We start from the raw sequence: 18756 nt of genomic DNA on the forward strand, positions 1-18756 counted from the left end.
AGGAATTTTTCTAGCAGGGATAAGGCTAAGATCAGGCCACACCTTGAGTACTGTATACAGGCCTGGAGGCCTCATTTTAGGAAGGATGTAGAACTACTGGAAAGAGTACAGAGAAGCACAATGAGATTCTTGAATGGAACAAAGGGTTGCTCTTGCAAAGAAAGGTTTTAGTTCTGCAAATTGTAGTGTCTGGAGACTAGGTACCTGTGAGGTGATCTCATTGAGGTGTATAAGGCCTTGAATGGTTTGAACAAACTGCTGATGGGATTCTTCCTCTTGCCCAGATTAATTGCCTGAGTGGACATAAATTCAAATTGAGGAAAGACAGTTGTAGAATAGATGTGCAGAAATTTGCCTTTAGCCAGCAGGTGGTTGATTGCTTGAACAAACTTCCATCTGTAATTGTGGAAGTTGATAGCTTAAATAAGTTCAAGGCAGAACTAGACAAACATTTGGAGAGAATGTATGGGTGAAATGGGGAAGGATTTTTTTTTTTTTTTTTTTTTGGCTGATTTTGTATAAGCTTGCTTTCTTGCATCATGTGCCTCTACTAATGCTAATATAATCTGTTTTTGATTTTCATTTTTGAATATAATAAGTGGCTGATGCTGGTTAATGACCACATTAACTGGCATTACCTGGCATTCACTGTATTATGCTATTAAATTTAATGAAGTTATGAAATATGAAATGTTATGAAATTATGAAATATTCAATTGTGAAATATGAAATTTTATGAAATTATGTTATGAAATTTTATGAAATTATGTTATGAAATTTTTATTTTAACAGATTCTTATAATACACTTTTTTTCCCCCTCCATATGTAATCAGAAAAACAAAAGTAATGGGAACTGTGACATCACTGACATTGAGAGGAGATGGCCATCAAGTATGTTTTTTCCCCTCTGCAGTATTCTTTGAAAATATTTTATAGTACTTTGTTTTGTGTAAGTGGACATTTTTAAAAATTATGGTCAGCATGGTATTAAGATATGGTGAATATAACTTTGAAAATGTTACAATTGCAATATTCTCAAGAGTACTTGTGTGACACCTTATATTTCCATTTATATGTATGGAACCAATGAATTAGTTATATACCGTAGGGAAAGATTCAGTAAATAATTATAAGGGATGTAATAGGGTAGTTAAACACACACACACGCGCGCGCGCACACACACACACACACACACACACACACACACACACACACACACACACACACACACACACACACACACACACACACACACACACACAACTTAACTGTCTGTATAATAATGCCAAGAATGTTATTAATAAAATGAACAAACTTGAGCTTCTAGTCAGATCAATTAACACAACTTAAAATTTCCTATTATCAATGGGAAATTTTGGACATGCAATAGTTCTTGAATCATCTTGGTCAACGGTTCTCAAACTGGGGTCTGCGAAACATCAAGTAATATGTGTTTTTATATATATGGGCATCTGCAGATCTCAGTATTTGGGAGCCACTGATCTAGGTGACTTTTATTTATTTTAACATGTTAGAGAAGGTTACACAAAGGGGAGGGGATCAAATATCCTTGAATTAGTTCTCATGAAAGGATTTAAGCAATATCAAAAATATGACAGTTCAGGAATCGTCAGCAAAGAATGATCATAATGTCATAAAAATGGGCAGTATCCAAAGAAATTTCAGTGGTCAAAGGAAGTGGTACACTTCCCACAGTGCATTACTATATACTATTTTATTCTAATGCACTATGGGAAGTGTATGAACAAGGGATTTATCTTGGAAGCCACAGATGAATTTGTTCTAGTCGAGAAATACCACAAAAGAAAGATGCTAGAATGGATGACAAGAAAGATGAAAAGATTTGTGTTAAAGAAAATTGCATGGGATAGTTATAGGCTGTCATTTGACAGCCTATAACTATCAAAATTCAGATTCAAAAAATTCAGAAAAAGTATGTGAAGTGTATATTTTGGGAAAAAAATATATAAATGTGAAGTTATATAGTATATCATTATAGGATATAGAAAAATGTGAATGATATAGAAAAAAAGAAGTTATTTTATTTTGTACATTTTTTTAAAAAATGAGATCTTAGAAAACAAAGTGAATGAATAGTCTCATTGTTGAGCCACGAGCGAATTTCAATGCAATATTTGCATAACAGAGAAAGTTTGTTCTGAATTGGCACTTGTTGAAGGGATGGTGAGGAGGTATTGATATGCCAATTCCAAATATTTCCCTCAGATTTCATCCTCCTCTAATAATCTCATCTCTTGTTTGATAATTTTGAGGTATTTTTTGAATTATTATTATTATTATTTTTATTTTTTTTTTGTAGGGATTTTTTTATCAATGTAGGGATCTTTTGTAGGGATCTTTTTATCAATGGAAAACTGTTTTATTGAAAGCATTCCTGGTTCGTCTTTGCATTCTTTAGTTTTACCATGCATATATGAAGTTGCAGAGATGGAGTTAGTAATTCAAACCTCAGTACCGTCTTCTTGATGTTCCACTGTTTTGGAAAGTCTTTGAATTAGATTATAAATAATTCTTGTAATAGAAGCTTTGCTTTGTAGATTCTGATTTTTTTGAGGATTATGGAGGTATAGAAGAACCTCGAGGCGCCTCCGTAGCCAGGTAGGAAGGAGCAGCAGTGCGTAGCACACGCTTCTTGATTAGACCGGGGTTCGAGTCCGTCACCACCAAATACGGAGGATGCGGAAAGGTCAGGGAATGACCACCGCATCTCCCGGAGCAATATGGCCTTAGTTGCTAATGCTCCTAAAAAAAAATCAAATAACAAATAACAAATAACAAGAACCTCGATATCAGTGCATCTTTGTTCTACTTGAAATTTAATGCAGCGCTACAACTTTTTGGACAGAGAAGAGTTTTATTTACTGTACTTGCATAGTTGCACTTGCAGTTAGCAAATTGGTGCCTCACTGACATAATGCTTCAATGGGGAGCTTCATGGGAAGAAGAAGAAGAGCTGAAATTACCATTGATATAGTATAAGGTATAATCGGGTCAAACGGCACCTGGGATTTCTCCCATCTCTGCGTATGCACATTGTATCGGAAACAGAACACTGCCAAGCCAGAGATTTAAAGTGTGTGGGTTGTGTAAGATGTTGTGCCAATTGTTCCTCTGGCTTATTGGCCACCTATGCCCATACTCCGCCAAGTGGAGGCTGGCCAGGTGTTACCAGTAAATGATACTCTGGCAGGTCCTGCCACCTACTTTCCTGGGATTTCAGTGGCAAAGACCTGAAAAAAAAAAGGGTTTAAGTGATTGTGGTTGATTTAGGTAAGATTTCATTAAAGAGCACTGCGTGGGGTTGTACACTGAAAGGACGAGTTCTAGGAGCCAAAAAGGTCAGGCAAAATTTTGTTATAATTTAAGTTTGGACATGTGGGACAAATGCTGTGTAAGAGAAAGTATGGGAAGGGAGACTGAAGATTGGGGTTGAAGTAGGAAGGGGGGTCGATAGTGAAGGTGACCCCCATTTTTTTTTTAAGTGGGGCATGCCCATGCCCCACCAGAGTGAAAATTTGGGGAGGCGAGAAGAGGGAACCCTCTTCTCCTGCCCGGAGGAGTTGGAAGGAAGGATCTGCTCAAGGGAGAGCGGATTAAAAGTCACCAATAGGCCGTCTCTATATCAGGGCCACCATAGTGATCCATGTCCAGGTCTTGTCCATTGGGGGAGGGACTGGGAAGTCCTATCCGCCAGTTAAATTGTAATGAGGTTAGGTTCAGCGATAGTCCAGTATTCTGTGGGAAAAACAAGATTCTATGCTTGGGTCCATTGCTGGAGTTTTTGTTGGTGGAGTGGGCCATTTGTTCCATTAGGATCGGAGACGTCTTGTCTGTGCCTTCCTATTGAATTCATCTTCCTCAGTGAAAAAAAAATAATTTAGAATTAAGAGCAATCAATGCTTTTTGAACATCATTTCTCAATTTATAAAGCCAATTTATAAAACTCGTTATATGGGTAGGGGTCCTCATTATCTGAGGATAATTAATTCCAGAAAATTCTACTTAAAACAGGGACCAAATTTTCTTAATGTGAATTATGTACTTGTACATAGTAAAAAATAGATTGAAGGAACTGAAAAATAAGACAATTATTTTATTAGACATTTTTTATTTTAATATGTTGAACTATGTAAGGTTAAGTCAAGTTTATTTCAGTTTTACAAATAAAGAATGAATCTAGATTTGTTTTGTTTTTTTTTGTTGTTGTATTTTTTTCAAATAAAATTTTGTCGTAGCATTTTGTTATGTCTTTACCTTTGCTCTTAACTTTTGATGCATGATCATGAAGAGAGTTATTCTCCCAAAAATATTCAAGTCATTGATCAATTTTCTAAAGAGCTTCCTTTAATTCTTTAATTTTCAAATCCTTGTAACTGTGAGGACTCAGATAATGAATACTCAGAATATAATAGAATCATATTGAATTCCTATCATTCACTTTTCTGTGACCTTTAAATACAATGTTATTCATCAGGGATTCTGAGTAATATTAATCTTTAAAATATATACATTAATACAATACATTACTAATTATTAGTAGATATAATAATTAATAAGCATAAATTGTGTGTACTTTTATTACTTACTGTTAACATTAACAGTGTTTTAGAATAATCATAAATCAATTCATAACAACGAAAATGTCCAAAGAAGAGAAAACCTTGTAGTAGTAGTAGTAGTGGCAAGTGATGCAAAAAAGCAAGTGTATGAGCTTATGCAGCATCAACCAAAAAAAAAAAAAACATAAATAAAAAAAAATCACACCATTCCCTCCAAATGCCTGTCCAGTTCCTCCTTAAATTTATTTAACCTGTCAATTTCCACAACGACAGATGGAAGGTTGTTCCAGCAATTAACGACCCGTTGGTTAAAGGCAAATTTCCGCACATCTATTCTACATCTGTCTTTTCTTAATTTGAATTTGTGCCCCCTTAGGTTCGTAATCTGAACAAGTGGAAGGATCCCATCAGAATTCAGCGTGCTCAACCCATTCAAGGCCTTATACACCTCAATCAGATCACCGCGCAGGTGCCTAGTCTCCAGCCACTGCAGTTTGCAGAACTTAAGCCTCTGTTGGTAAGAGGATCTCTTCATTCCCCTCACCAATCTTGTTGCCCTTCTCTGTACACGCTCAAGTAAATCTACATCCTTCCTAAAATGAGGCCTCCAGACCTGTAAGCAGTACTCAAGGCATGGCCTGACCATTGCCTTATACAGAGGGACAATCGCTTCCTTCTCCTTGCTAGCAAAATTCCTATATATCATTGAAAAAATCCCAAGACCTGCCCTGGCAGCTTGTCTGCATTGCTCAGAAAACTTCATATCTGACTGCACAATTACTCCCAGGTCTTTTTCATTTTCTACCACCTTAAGTGTAGTACCACACAGTTGGTATGTTTCTCTGGGGTTACTTCTACCCATATGCAGTACTTTGCATTTCTCAAGGTTAAACTTCAGTTGCCACTTCTTAGCCCATCTGTCCAAATTATCTAGATCTCTATTTATATAATTTATATCATTGCTGTCATTAACAACCCTGCCAACCTTTGTATCATCTGCAAACTTTGACACTAAGCCTGATATACCTTCATCAATATCATTGATAAATATACAAAACAACAGAGGACCCAACACCGAACCCTGTGGGACTCCACTAATAACATTAGTTCACGAAGAGCAGCACCCATTGATTACCACTCTCTGTTTTCTCCCACTTAACCATCCTTTTATCCATTGTAGCAACTTACCCTTAATACCATTCTGCTCCAATTTGTACAATAGTCTTCCATGTGCAACCGTGTCAAAAGCTTTCCTGAAATCCAAATATATGATACCAAAATTATTTTTTGCATCCAGTTCCTTTGTAACCACATCATATTATCCTATCAAATTTGTCAGACAAGACTTTCCCTTAACAAACCCATGCTGTGTCTGAATTATTGCTGCAGTCTTGTCTAGATGATCCTGCAATGCATCTTTAACCAGGGACTCCATTATTTTACCCGGAACAGAAGTTAAACTAACTGGTCTGTAATTACTCGTGTCACCCTTCGATCCCCCTTTGTGAATTGGGGATACATTTGCACATCTCCAGTCCATGGGAACCTCCCCTGAGTCCAAGGATGCTCTCATAATTATGGCTAAGGGTTTGCTTAGCTGCTTTGCCGCCTCCTTTAATATAACTGGATAGATCCCATCCACCCCAGGTTCTTTTCTTATATTTAACTTCAACGATTTCTCCTCTACTTTGCTTTCAGTTATTACAAAATCATTAAGTATCCTGCTACAATTTGATAACCTTCTGCCATTTTCAAACCTTAATAATTCCTCATGTGTGAATGTAGATGCAAAATACTCATTCAGTTTGTTTGCTATCTGAGCACGATCATCAACAGTCGAACCATCGAAGTCAAATGGACCAATTAGATTCATCCCCTTCCTTTTAGAGTTTATATAAGTAAAGAAATCCTTGCTGTTTTTCTTAGCATCTTTTGCCAAGGATTTCTCGTAATCTGCCTTCGCCTGCCTAATCTTCTTTGTGACCTGATTACAGACTAGCTTATATCTGCCATAGGCTTCTGAGTCGCTTGATAATTTATATGCATCTCTTGCATTTTTCTTCTCTGTTAGAGTTTCATTAGTTCATTAGATAACCATTTAGGCCTAAACCTTGAACAATATTTCTTAATAGGTATGAAACTTTTAGTAGCATCCACGATTAATTGCTTGAATGCCTCCCACTTAGAATTTACTTTTGGTAACATCGTCAGTCGATCCCACTGCACAGAATTTAAAAACTGTCGGAGACTACTGTACTCACCTTTACGGAAGCAAAAACCATTTCCTTTACCCCTGATGGTAATTAAATCTTTAAGTAAATCCCACATCAGTACACTGTGATCACTGCCACCTAGTGGTTTCTTTATCTGCAAATTTTTAATACACGTATGATCACTGCCGATAACCAGATCAAGAGTATTACTTTCTCTGGTTGCCTCTCGAACATGCTGCTGCTGCTGCTGCTGCTGCTGCAGAAAACAATCATCCAATAAATCCACAGAAATCTGACTAGTGTGTGAGTGACCAACCCACAAGTTCCAGTCAGTATCTGGGAAGTTAAAATCCTCCATTATAAGACATTCCGATTTACTAGCCCACTCTATTTCTCTGTACAATTGTTCACTGTACTCATTCGAGTCATTAGGCCTATAACACACTCCTGCTCTTATTTTTGCTTTCGTAGTGCTTATGTCACACCAAACTGACTCAACAGTGCACTGTTCATCTATATCAACTGGATGCACTTCTTTTGATTTTATGTTTTTCTTAATTAACAGCATAACACCTCCTCCCTTTCTGTCCTGTCTATCCTTTCTGTACACATTGTACTCCCCAAATTCCAGTTCAGCATTCCTTATATCTGTGTGACACCACGTCTCTGCTATCCCAACAATATCCGCCTTTGATGTCTTGACCAACACTTCAAATTCATCAAATTTATTTACTATACTTCTAGCATTGGTATACATGCAAGCATACATGCTCCTACTCCTATTCCTAGTTACCCTAACACATCCCATATACCCACCTAACACATCCCATATACCCACCTATTTCAGGATGACTGCCATCCGTCCCTGAAACCCCCAACACCCCACGCTCCAGGTCGCTACTTATTCTAATAGAAGTTGTGCAAGAATCACCTTCACCTCTGCCTACGGCTACTGTTAAACTATTAGTCCTTGTATCCCCCCCAAGCTATCAGTTTTCCAACCCACCTAACACTGCCTCAATAGCATCAGCAAATATTCTTGCATCCTTTCTATTTAAGTGTATCCCATCCCTATAGAAGCAGTCTCTCCTGTTAACAAGTACAGTCCAGGCTGAAAAAAAAAAATTCTACCCCTTGAGCCTTGCACATTCTTTCCAGGGCCGAATTGATCGACAAGGCTCTCATCATATACTCCCTTCTCTCGTGTCTGGGCAGAATTGCAGACACTTTCAAATTCAACCCTAATTCTCGGCTTTTGTTCAACAGTGACCTGTACTTGTTATGTTATTCTGCCGGTCTCCTACTCCTAATATCATTAGTGCCAACGTGTTCAACTATATCACGTTTTGTGCCCTTAAAAGATGATATCCGCTCTGCAATGTTGTCAACCTTTGCTACTGGCAGACATACCCTGTTGAACAATTAGACTTTACACCAGCCGGTATTCAAATAAACAAATTCCAATCCTGCAACTAAAACACTTTATTTACAATAAAATAAAATATATAATAGTCTAAAACTGATGTGATTTAATTTACAATAAAATACAAAAATATAGAATATGATGATAAAAGCGATAAAAACAATTAATAAAATACCGTAACAACTGGAGCTTTCGGAGATATCGATCCCCTTTCTCAACAGCATATTTCTGCTGTGTGGCACATCCTTAAATAGCAGATCCATGGCACTCATCACATGGTTCCTCGGGAGTAAGGTCGGAATTTCCCATTTATGCACCGGAACCGGAAATGGCTCGTGAGCGCGCTAGCTGAAACCGTTCATCTTGCCCAAGAACCACGGTTTCCAAGAGGGGATGTAAATGTACACCCTTGTCTCTATTAATGGAATTGCTAGCTGCCCCAATACGTAAACTCTCAAGCCATTTACGGTCCCAGAACCCCTGTGCATGATCCGTGATGACAGCATCCTCTGGGGAGATTTGATGTTGCTTCTCCCAGAAATGTTTTACCACGGCAGACTTCCCATATTTGCGGATTTTATTGCACTCATATGCTCCCCCAGATGGTCTTTCAGTTGACGCCCCATCTCACTTATATAACACACCCCACAATCCGGGCATTTATCATTTGTCGTCATCAAATGGCGACAGCGTGAGGGTATCAGAGACATGGTATCACCGAGATGCAGAATTTGAATATGGTGGGTACAGTGTGTACAGAAATGACAGACAGAACAGGAGGGGGGGGGGGGAGTAGTTATGCTCTTAGTTAAAAGGCACATAAAATCTAAGGTAGTGCATCCAGTTGACATGTGGCCGGTGCAGTGTTGAGTAAGTTTGCTGTGACATAAGTATTCTGTATTCCTAATGACTGATGTGTATAGTGAAGTACTATACAGTGAAATAGAGTGGGCCACTAAATTAGAATGCCTTATAATAGTGAATTTTAACTTACCAGACTGGAACTTCCAAGTTGGCCACTCATACAGTAGTAAGTCTTGTAGATGTATTGGATAAACTGTTTACTACACCAGCATGATAGAGAGGCAATGTGGAAATCATATTTCTTGATATGATTATCAAGAAACTTTCAAGTGACTATCAAGTGACTCTTTGTATACTAAAAATCTGCAGATAAAAACCACTAAGTGGCAATAACAGTGTATTGATGTGGGGTTTACTTAAAATATATAACCTTTGAGAGCAAAAGGAAGAGCTTTTGCTTTCATAAAGGTGACTGCAGTGGTCTCAGACAATTTTTAAAATTTATTCAGTTGGACCAACTAATTTTGTTACCATGATACAGCATGAGTAGAACTGTGATGGATGAATCCGGGCTGGCCATTCTAATAGAGCAGAAAAGGTTGGTATGGTATGGAAAAGTTATAGAGTAATGATTGTCATGTCAATTGCCATAGTCAATTGCTTATTCCATAACCAAATCTGTCAGTGCCAAAATAGATGGAATAACCATTGAATTTCAGGAAATAAATATAAATCATTCTCCTCCCAAATTTCTAATTATAAAGGTTAAAGCTCCCATGCATCAGCAAATGCTGTAATTTCTCTTAAATCCTTTGTTATTTCTGATATATTGGGGAAAAAATTCTGTCCAAACTTCCAGATTTACTATTGATTAAGAAACAGAATGAAATTTATTGGATAACTTTTAGATTTAAAGGAGTAGAATTGTATAATTTATGATTCTCTCTCTCTCTCTCTCTCTCTCTCTACACACACACGCACACACATGCACACACACACACACACACACACACACACACACACACACACACACACACACACACACACACACACACACACACACACACACACACACACAGGGTGTCTCAAAATTACACGGCATAACTTCGGGAATGAGTTCCTCATATGTAGACAATAAAAATATTTTATATCAACGTAGTTCCGGAAATGCTTGGTTTCCGAGTTTTGAAGGTCTGTGTATGACACTTAACTGTTCGAAATATCCACCTTCTTCCTGAATACAAGCCTCACATCGGTGTCTCATGGACTCGTGGAGACGATGCCAAATTCCTTGCATGTTTCATATTGTCTCACAACCTGCCACAGTTCGATTGCGGAGAGTTTCTACATTAGCTGGTGTTCTCGCAACACTCTCGAAATAGTCAAATGTTGAACAGCCAGTTGCATTGCTATTCTGCGTGTGCTGATTCCAGGAGTGGCGCGCACAGCATCCAAAATCTCCTCCTCTACTTCAGGAGTCACTGATCTTGGTCGTCCTCTGTCAGCAACACGAGGTGTAAAGGTCCCATGTTCACAAAGGCGGTGATGGATACCTTCAAACGTTTTCCTGTCTGGACATTTTCGTTCTGGGAACCTTTTGTGGTTCAAAGGACGAGCCTCCAGAGCATTGCCGTCCGCCAAACCATACATAAAGTGCATATCTGCTTGCTCCTGATTTGAGTACATGGTCGGAATGGAAAACCACCAGATTCTGTCAGTACCTTGTAATGAAGGAAATCACCTGTAGGAGATAAGACATTCCGGTTAATAACTCGGGAACCAAGCATTTCTGGAACTATGTTGATATAAATTATTTTTATTGTCTACATATGAGGAACTCATTCCTGAAGTTATGCCGTGTATTTTTGAGACACCCTATATATACAGGTAACCTTTGTATAACGCCGAGGTTTGGTTCCAGAAATATCACGCATTATATGAAGTTCAGGTTTCATACAAAATGTAGGGTTATATTCCGTAGTGTTTTTTTAATTATAAAAACAACAATGACATTCAACAAAAACATATTTTATTTATTCAAGAATTCATGTAACTAACTATTTAACAAATACATAGCATAAAATTATAAAAATTAGGAATTGTACATAAATTTCATTGCACATAATGCATAAATTTCAAAATTAAAGAAATGGATACAATTGGTTCACTCTACAATCAGATCACGTTATGGTGGGGTTACCATAGTAAAGTATGTTTGTGAATTGAATTTTAATTCTATTAAACAGTGATTCTAATTAGCGAAAATACGAGGAATATTATCCACAGTGATAATCAGAAGAATTAATACGTACTGTAATATGTATATACTAATTAGTTGAAATTTCTGTTCAGTGACATTTATGGGTGTGGGTTAAAATTTAAAACAGTAAAAAGATAAGCAATCAATAACAAAGAACATGGCACACACACAAATTGCAATCATGATAAGCACAAGTGAGAACGGAGTAACAAATTACGAAGCTTTAAAAATTGGAATGAAGAGAGGATTCTGAAAATTAATTTTTTTTATATGGTTGAAGATTCTATGGAAGTGTAAACACAAAATTCCAGCTGTTGGTATTATCGCAAATTCAATAAGATCGAGTTTACTATCCACTTATAATAGAGCCCAATAAACAGGTGACTGCTAATTGTTTTTATTGTTTTATGGTTGTGACCTCCAGAAATCCGACCGAACCACGTGGTACGGTCGGAGACAATCGTAGGGTAATCACCAGTGCTGCAGTCTCCTGCCCCGATTAAATGGCATGTTATCCCAATTAAGCGAAGTAAACCCTGGCTATTTTCTCGATTGGATTCTGTTTTTTCAGATTTGCCCCAAATAAACGGCTGCCCCGATTAACCGGTGGCCCAAATAACCGCAATCCACTGTATCTATATAACGATATTTTAGTTAATTATAATACCAACTAGATAAATTGGGCAAAAGTATTAGGGGTGAAAACTATACTCATTAGCTCAAAGTGCCAAGTTTAATAAATCCAATTTGGACTTCTTTGTAGTACCTTATAAATAAACACATAAAATAAAATAAAATAAAATGAAAATATAGCTAATTATAGATATATGGTTACATTGAATGGAACGTTAACAAGGGCTAGCTCCATTCAGTATGTCCCATCAATAATTAGCTGAAGCTATCTGTTTCTGTTTTCCATTTGCCAGTTTTTCCATGTTCAAATATACCGAGAATTTATTATTGGCTTCATTACTCCAATATACTTTAAATTTAGCAGAAAACCTGGCAGAATAACTGCTAGCCCTACAGATAGCAGTGAAAATTAATAATAATGGAAGTGAAAATGAATAAACCAGCCAGGATATTTGATTTAAGATTAATCAAGCAACAGCTACTAGACTTACAATCTAAATTTATAATTACCACCATTGATAAAGCAGCCAATAATTATAGTATTATATGCAAAAAATTCTACACCTCCAACTTACTGAATGAACTTAACAATAGTACCACATCACATATAATATTGAGAATGTTAAAAGCAGTATTATCATTAAGAAAATAATGGCCATATGCAAAAAATTAAAATTAAATAACCCAAATACTAAATTTCCTTATATACATTGGATACCAAAATTCCACAAAGCACCCATAGGATTTAGATTCATTACATCGTGCAGAAATAGTTATGCAAAGTTACCACCACAAAAAAACTGGAATTCCTGCCCAATATCATCTATAGTAACAATCAAAAATTATTATGAACAATGCACCAGTAATAGATTATTTAAATGATAACACCCAAAGCATCAAACATATAAGCACATTTGATTTTAGAAACCTATTTACAAGTATATCTCATAATAACTTGAAATACATCTTTAACTGCTATTATAATGAATTTCATAATATATTACCTTGTGACCAGTACTATTGGAACTGTATCATAAAATTATGTCTATTTAACTGCTACATCTTTAATGGTAGTAACATATATAAGCAGTATAGGAATAGCTATGGGGCATGCAGTTCTTTCATAGTACCAAATCTTTACCCACACTATTATGAAAGGAATATAAATAAAAGCATAATACTATATCATTACATTGACGATCGTATTGTAATAAATGAACCCTACTTTCAGAAAGATATCACACTGCAGTATCCTCAGGAGTTATAACTGGAAGGTATTAGTAAAGATAGCACTTCAGCTGCAACATATCTATATATAGATATACATAAAGTTGATAATAATTGGTATACCAAAGTATATGACAAACGTAAAGACTTTAACTTTGAAGCTATTAGCTTAACACATTGGCATTCCAATATTGCAAAAAGCATTCATAGTAACATTATTATTTCACAGAGTTTTAGATTAATAAAAATAGGTAATAACAGCAATAGTATAATAGAATCACTAAAAGAAAAAGCCAAACTGATTAGGAATGAATTCCCAGAAAAGTTCATAGAAAAATATCTTAACAGGGCTATAAATATAGCAATTAATAAATGGCATGAAAATATTAACCACTCTAAATTTTAGTTATAACTGAATTAAATAATTAAAATACAATTAAATCTTGCTAATGTTATTTTGAGTACTTGTACATATGTATATATTAGGCACTTCCTTTGGTGCATTTTATATATAGCTTACACTGTAGAAAGGTTATATCTAAATTTGTTCTAGGAGCAGTAATTAATTTTTGAAAATTTTTCATATTTTTGATATATTTAGCATTATTCACTCATCAGAGTACCAGCTCATTTCTTGTTAAAGTGAGTTAAAGTATATCAGTCATTGTTTACTGTAATAGATACAATTCTTTATTCCACATCTGTTATATACTTTTACTATTATTTTCTGCTAGTATTTTGCCAACATTTTCTTTTGGTACAAATTCCAGCATTTTTCTATCATTATCTTCCATGGAAATAATTGTTTAATTATTTATTCAAGTTGGTATTAAAGTAACCAATAATAAGAGGGTGCTGCTATCTTTCTTGGCCTTATACTACAGTATTTTCTTATATTTACAAAATTTCTAATACTTATTTAGGTTTTCAATTTTTAATTTCTAATCTACTGTTTTCTGCATTATTCAAACATCTCATGGAGTTCAATTAATAATTTCATTTTCATTATTTCTTTTTCCCAAAATTCAGTTAAATAATTAAATATTCACATAATAACTAAAAGTGAAAGGGCGCTGTTGTCTTTCTTCAGCATATATAAAGGCAGAAACTAGGTATATAAAAGTCTTTTAGCTTTGTAGTACACTACAAGAAAGTATGGTTTATTTTCTATTTATTTAATTTCTGTTTTTACAGAAAACTAGTTTTGATTAACTAATTGAAATGCTATTTAAGTAAATGAGAATTCATTCTTTTAATTTCCCATGGAGCTTCTATATTTTTTATCTTATCCATATGTTTTCTAATATATGAGGTATTTCAATTGTACTTGATTTTATATCTTATTCAAAAGACTTCTAATATATCAGATAATTTTCTAATCATTATTGGATTTATGATACATTAGGTATTCTAAAATTTCTTCTAATTACATCAAATATCACTGCATACTATAATACAGGATCCTTACTGCAGTTACGCTCCCAGTAAATCCAAAGTATCTGTATAAAATGCTGTTTCTATGATTTTATTTTTTGCTTGCTAACTCTAATTTTTTGTACCTCAAAATCTATTAAGAGCAATTCGAGGGAGATTGAGGTCTATTACTATCCTTAATCCTCTTCATATTTGCCTTAATTTTTAGGCATAAGCCTTCCTTTTCACTACATAATTAAATAGTTGGTACTCATTTATATTATTCATTTTTCACATTATTATTAATTCCATTATTATTAATTTTCACTGCTATCTGTAGGGATAACGGTTATTCTGCCAGTTTTCTTCTAAATTTAAGGTATATTGGAGTAATTAAATAATTCAATGAAACAGTAAATTCTTGGTATATTTGAACATTGAAAAACTGGCAAATGGCAAACAGAAACAGATAGCTTCAGCTAATTATTGATGGGATATTAAGTGGAATTACATTGAATGGAATGTTAACAAGGGTTAAAATTCCATTCAATGTAACCATATATCTATAATTAGCTATATTATCATTTTAATTTTACTATTTCATTTTATTTTATTTTATTATATGTGTTTATTTGTAGGATACAACAAAGAAGTCCAACTTGGGTTTATTAAACTTGGCTCTTTGAGCTAATGAGTATAGTTTTCACCCCTAATACCTTAGACTAATTTATCTAGTTGGTATTATAATTAATTAAAAATTGTTATATACAGACAGATGTAATATACAATCATAAATTTGATGGCATTAATCTGTTCCGCTATTCTTTCTTTTTCTTATATTCTTTTATATAACTTCACACACACACACACGCACGCACGCACGCGCGCACACACACACACACACACACACACACAACTTAACTGTCTGTATAGTGGCGGTGGCATTGCTAGGCCAGTGCCTACTTGGCCTTACCCCAAAGCCAGCCCTGCAGCCAACAAACTAGTTTCAGCAACATATTGTTTATGTAATGCGGACACTGAAAGTAGCATGTTAAAGGGAGAGGCAAAAATAGAAAATACAGTGGATTCCGATTATTTGGGCCACCGTTTAATCGGTGCAGCCGTTTATTTGGGGCAAATCTTAAAAATCAGAAAATAGCCAGGGTTTACTTCGCTTAATTGGGATGAGGCAGGAGACCGCAGCACTGGAGATTACTCTATGATTGTCTCCGACGGTACCACGTGGTTCAGTCGAAATTCTGGTGGTCACAACCATAAAACAGTTAGCAGTCACCTGTTTATTGGACTTTTCTGTTAGTGAAACCTATAATAAACAGACAGTAAACTTGATCTTACTGAATATGTGATAATACCGACAGCTGGAATTCTGTGGGTTATTATGGTGAAATGTGTTTACACTTCCATGAAATCTTCAATCATATAAAAAAAATTAATCTTCATTCCTATTGTTAAAGCTTTGTAACTCGTTACTCCATTCTCATTTGCGTGTATTGTGTTACTTGCAATTTGTGTGTGCTGTGTTTTTTGTTATTGATTGCTTATCTTTTTACTGTTTTAAATTTTAACCCCCACCCACAATTCATTGTCAGTGAACAGAAATGTCAACTAGTTAGTATTTACATATTACAGTACGTATTAATTATTCCGATTATTACGTATATTCTTCCGATTTTCACATATCATTTAATTTTTTAATTGGTAAGGTAATAAAGGGTAAATTTGTGCTTAATATATCTTTGCTTTTATAGCCTGTGGATAATATTCCGCCTATTTTCACTAATTAGAATCGCCTGTTTAACAGAATAAAATTCAATTCACAAATGTGATCACAGTGACCAGTGCTTACTGCACATCATATAGTGAACGGTACTTTACTATGTTGAGTTCGTCATAATGTGATTTGATTGTACAGTGAACCAATTGTAAAGGGGGAGGTACATTGTATTTTTAACTATTTACCTGAAAATTCGGATAATTGGGGCAGCCGCTTAATCGGGCCAAAATGCACTAGTCCCAATGTGTCCCAAATAACTGGAATGGACTGTAGTTACATTGTACCTGGCAGGTTCTTTTTGTGTATAATGATAAGAAAATAACTGTTCACTTCAAAGTTGCTCAAATAAAAGTTTGACTATGGTTAGAAAGGTACTGAAAGTTTCAGCTGTTAGCATTTAATCAACAATTAATGTGCAACATTTATTTTGGAGAGGGACTTATCAGGTCCCTTGCAGGTGCCACTGGGTTAAACAGTGGATTCAGATTGTTTGAGTTTACTCTAAGCAAAAATTACATACAGATGCAATATTTTCCCATTTCCAATTATGTTCCGATCATGGAACTTTATGGAAGAATAGTTCCTGTTAGACCTTTCTTAAACATACTTGCCAAGTAAGAATCAAATTTATGAAAAAATTTATTTTAAGAAACCTGTCCTTGGCTTCTTGCTGTACATTACATCCATCTAAAAATATATTACAGGTATTTCATAACATATGTGGACTACTTTAAGGATTGATTCAGAAACTAAAAAAAATGTATATAAACATGTGTCAATAACTGTTTGAATTTTAAAAATGGCCATGTAACAATAAAATTTTGTTATTGTTAAAAACAATAAAAAAATAAAGAAGAATAAGAAAATGTATTATATGTTTTATTAGGTATTTGTTTGCATATTCTTATTATTTTTATCAACTTATTATTATTTATTATTTTATTTTTTATCATTGAAACCTTTGTATCCATTTTTTAAAAGTCACACAGCTCCATAACAGTTCAGAATTGAATGCATGTTTATACACACTTTTTTCATTGTTTTAAGGTCCTGAACAATCCCACTGAATCTGTACAGATCAGTGATTCAATTCGAAATAGATTATGGGACCTCACTATATGATTCATTGCAAAAAAAAGTGGCGTCTGATGAATTGACTTGATTTATTGGAGCTGAGGTGCTTGAGTAACTAATCTTTTATGTGACTTTCTCCTTTCCTTTGCACATTATGATTTTATGATTTACTCAATCATTCTGGAGTGTAGTGCCATTTGTAACCGTAGTTAAATACCACATCTTGCTGTGTTTGAATAATTAGTAGACTTGCTTTAAATATTGCTGCCATGAGACTAGTGGCAGAGAAGAAAAATATATACGATGTTTATAAATTATAAGGAGATGCATGGGGCTTAGAGGGGAACAGGTATCCTGTGTGTTATCAGACACTCAGCCTAAAACACTGATGGATCCAATATCTCTCCATTACAGAAGATTTAGGAGAAGTCCGGTTGGCCTGCCTCCCTAAAATCCACTCATGCACACCTTCTCGATGGTAAGCCCTGTTACGTCACTTAGGTGGCAACGAACGTGTAGAGTGGTTCTCTTCAAGACGCCTGGTCAGCGTGAAGAGGAAAAGACCAAACCCTCCAGCAATGAGAGCACAACAATACAAATGGCCCTCAGTCCTCAGCAGCTTTCACTCTCCCTCTTACGGCAGCGAGAGGATCAGAGTGGAAGCAGAGGGTGCTAAGAATCTCTGGGTACGACCAGGCTGCCATGCACGGAAATTGAACTTGGCCTGTTATAACGTACGACCACTCATCGGTGAAGACAGGATATTAGAGCTGGAAAAGGAATTAGAAAATGTGAATTGGAATATCATCGGTTTGGCTGAAACAAGAAGAAGAAATGAGTCACTTATAAGTCTATCAAGTGGAAATCTGCTGTACACCAATGGAAACAGTGAAAGGAGTGAAGGTGGAGTTGGGTTTCTGGTCCATAAAGATTTAAAAAACAACATTTTGGAATTCAAAAGTACATCACCAAGGGTGTCAAGACTAATACTCAAGATTTCTAAGAGGTACAAGCTAAAGATTATAATGATTTATGCACCAACATCGAGCCATGATGATGAAGAGGTTGAAGAAATGTACACTGAAATTGAGAGTCTTCTAGATGAGCAGAAAACCCACTACACTATTATTATGGGGGACTTCAATGCTAAGGTTGGAAAAAGGCAAAACAGCGCAGAAAGAGGAACTATAGGAAATTTTGGAATTGGTGAAAGAAATAAAAGAGGTGAAAGACTTGTGGAATTTGCAGAATCTCAAGGACTGTCAGTAATGAACACTTTTTTCAAGAAAAGGGTGAACAGAAAGTGGACAT

At 35.4% G+C, this 18756-nt stretch overlaps 1 protein-coding gene across 3 annotated transcripts in view; it reads left to right on the forward strand.

Annotated features, from left to right (window-relative positions):
• LOC150083209 (cilia- and flagella-associated protein 52) overlaps positions 1–18756 on the forward strand; it is a 494791-nt gene that overhangs the window by 260819 nt on the left and 215216 nt on the right. For all 3 annotated transcript variants that reach the window (XM_090377911.1, XM_090377913.1, XM_090377912.1), the window contains one exon: positions 835–892. In XM_090377911.1, the coding sequence (XP_090234037.1) occupies positions 835–892 (58 nt within the window). The remainder of the gene's footprint in view (positions 1–834; positions 893–18756) is intronic.

This window comes from Mastigoproctus giganteus, chromosome 7 (genome assembly GCF_048544385.1).
Source record: "Mastigoproctus giganteus isolate SK-2022 chromosome 7, ASM4854438v1, whole genome shotgun sequence".
Taxonomy (NCBI): Eukaryota; Metazoa; Arthropoda; class Arachnida; order Uropygi; family Thelyphonidae; genus Mastigoproctus; species Mastigoproctus giganteus.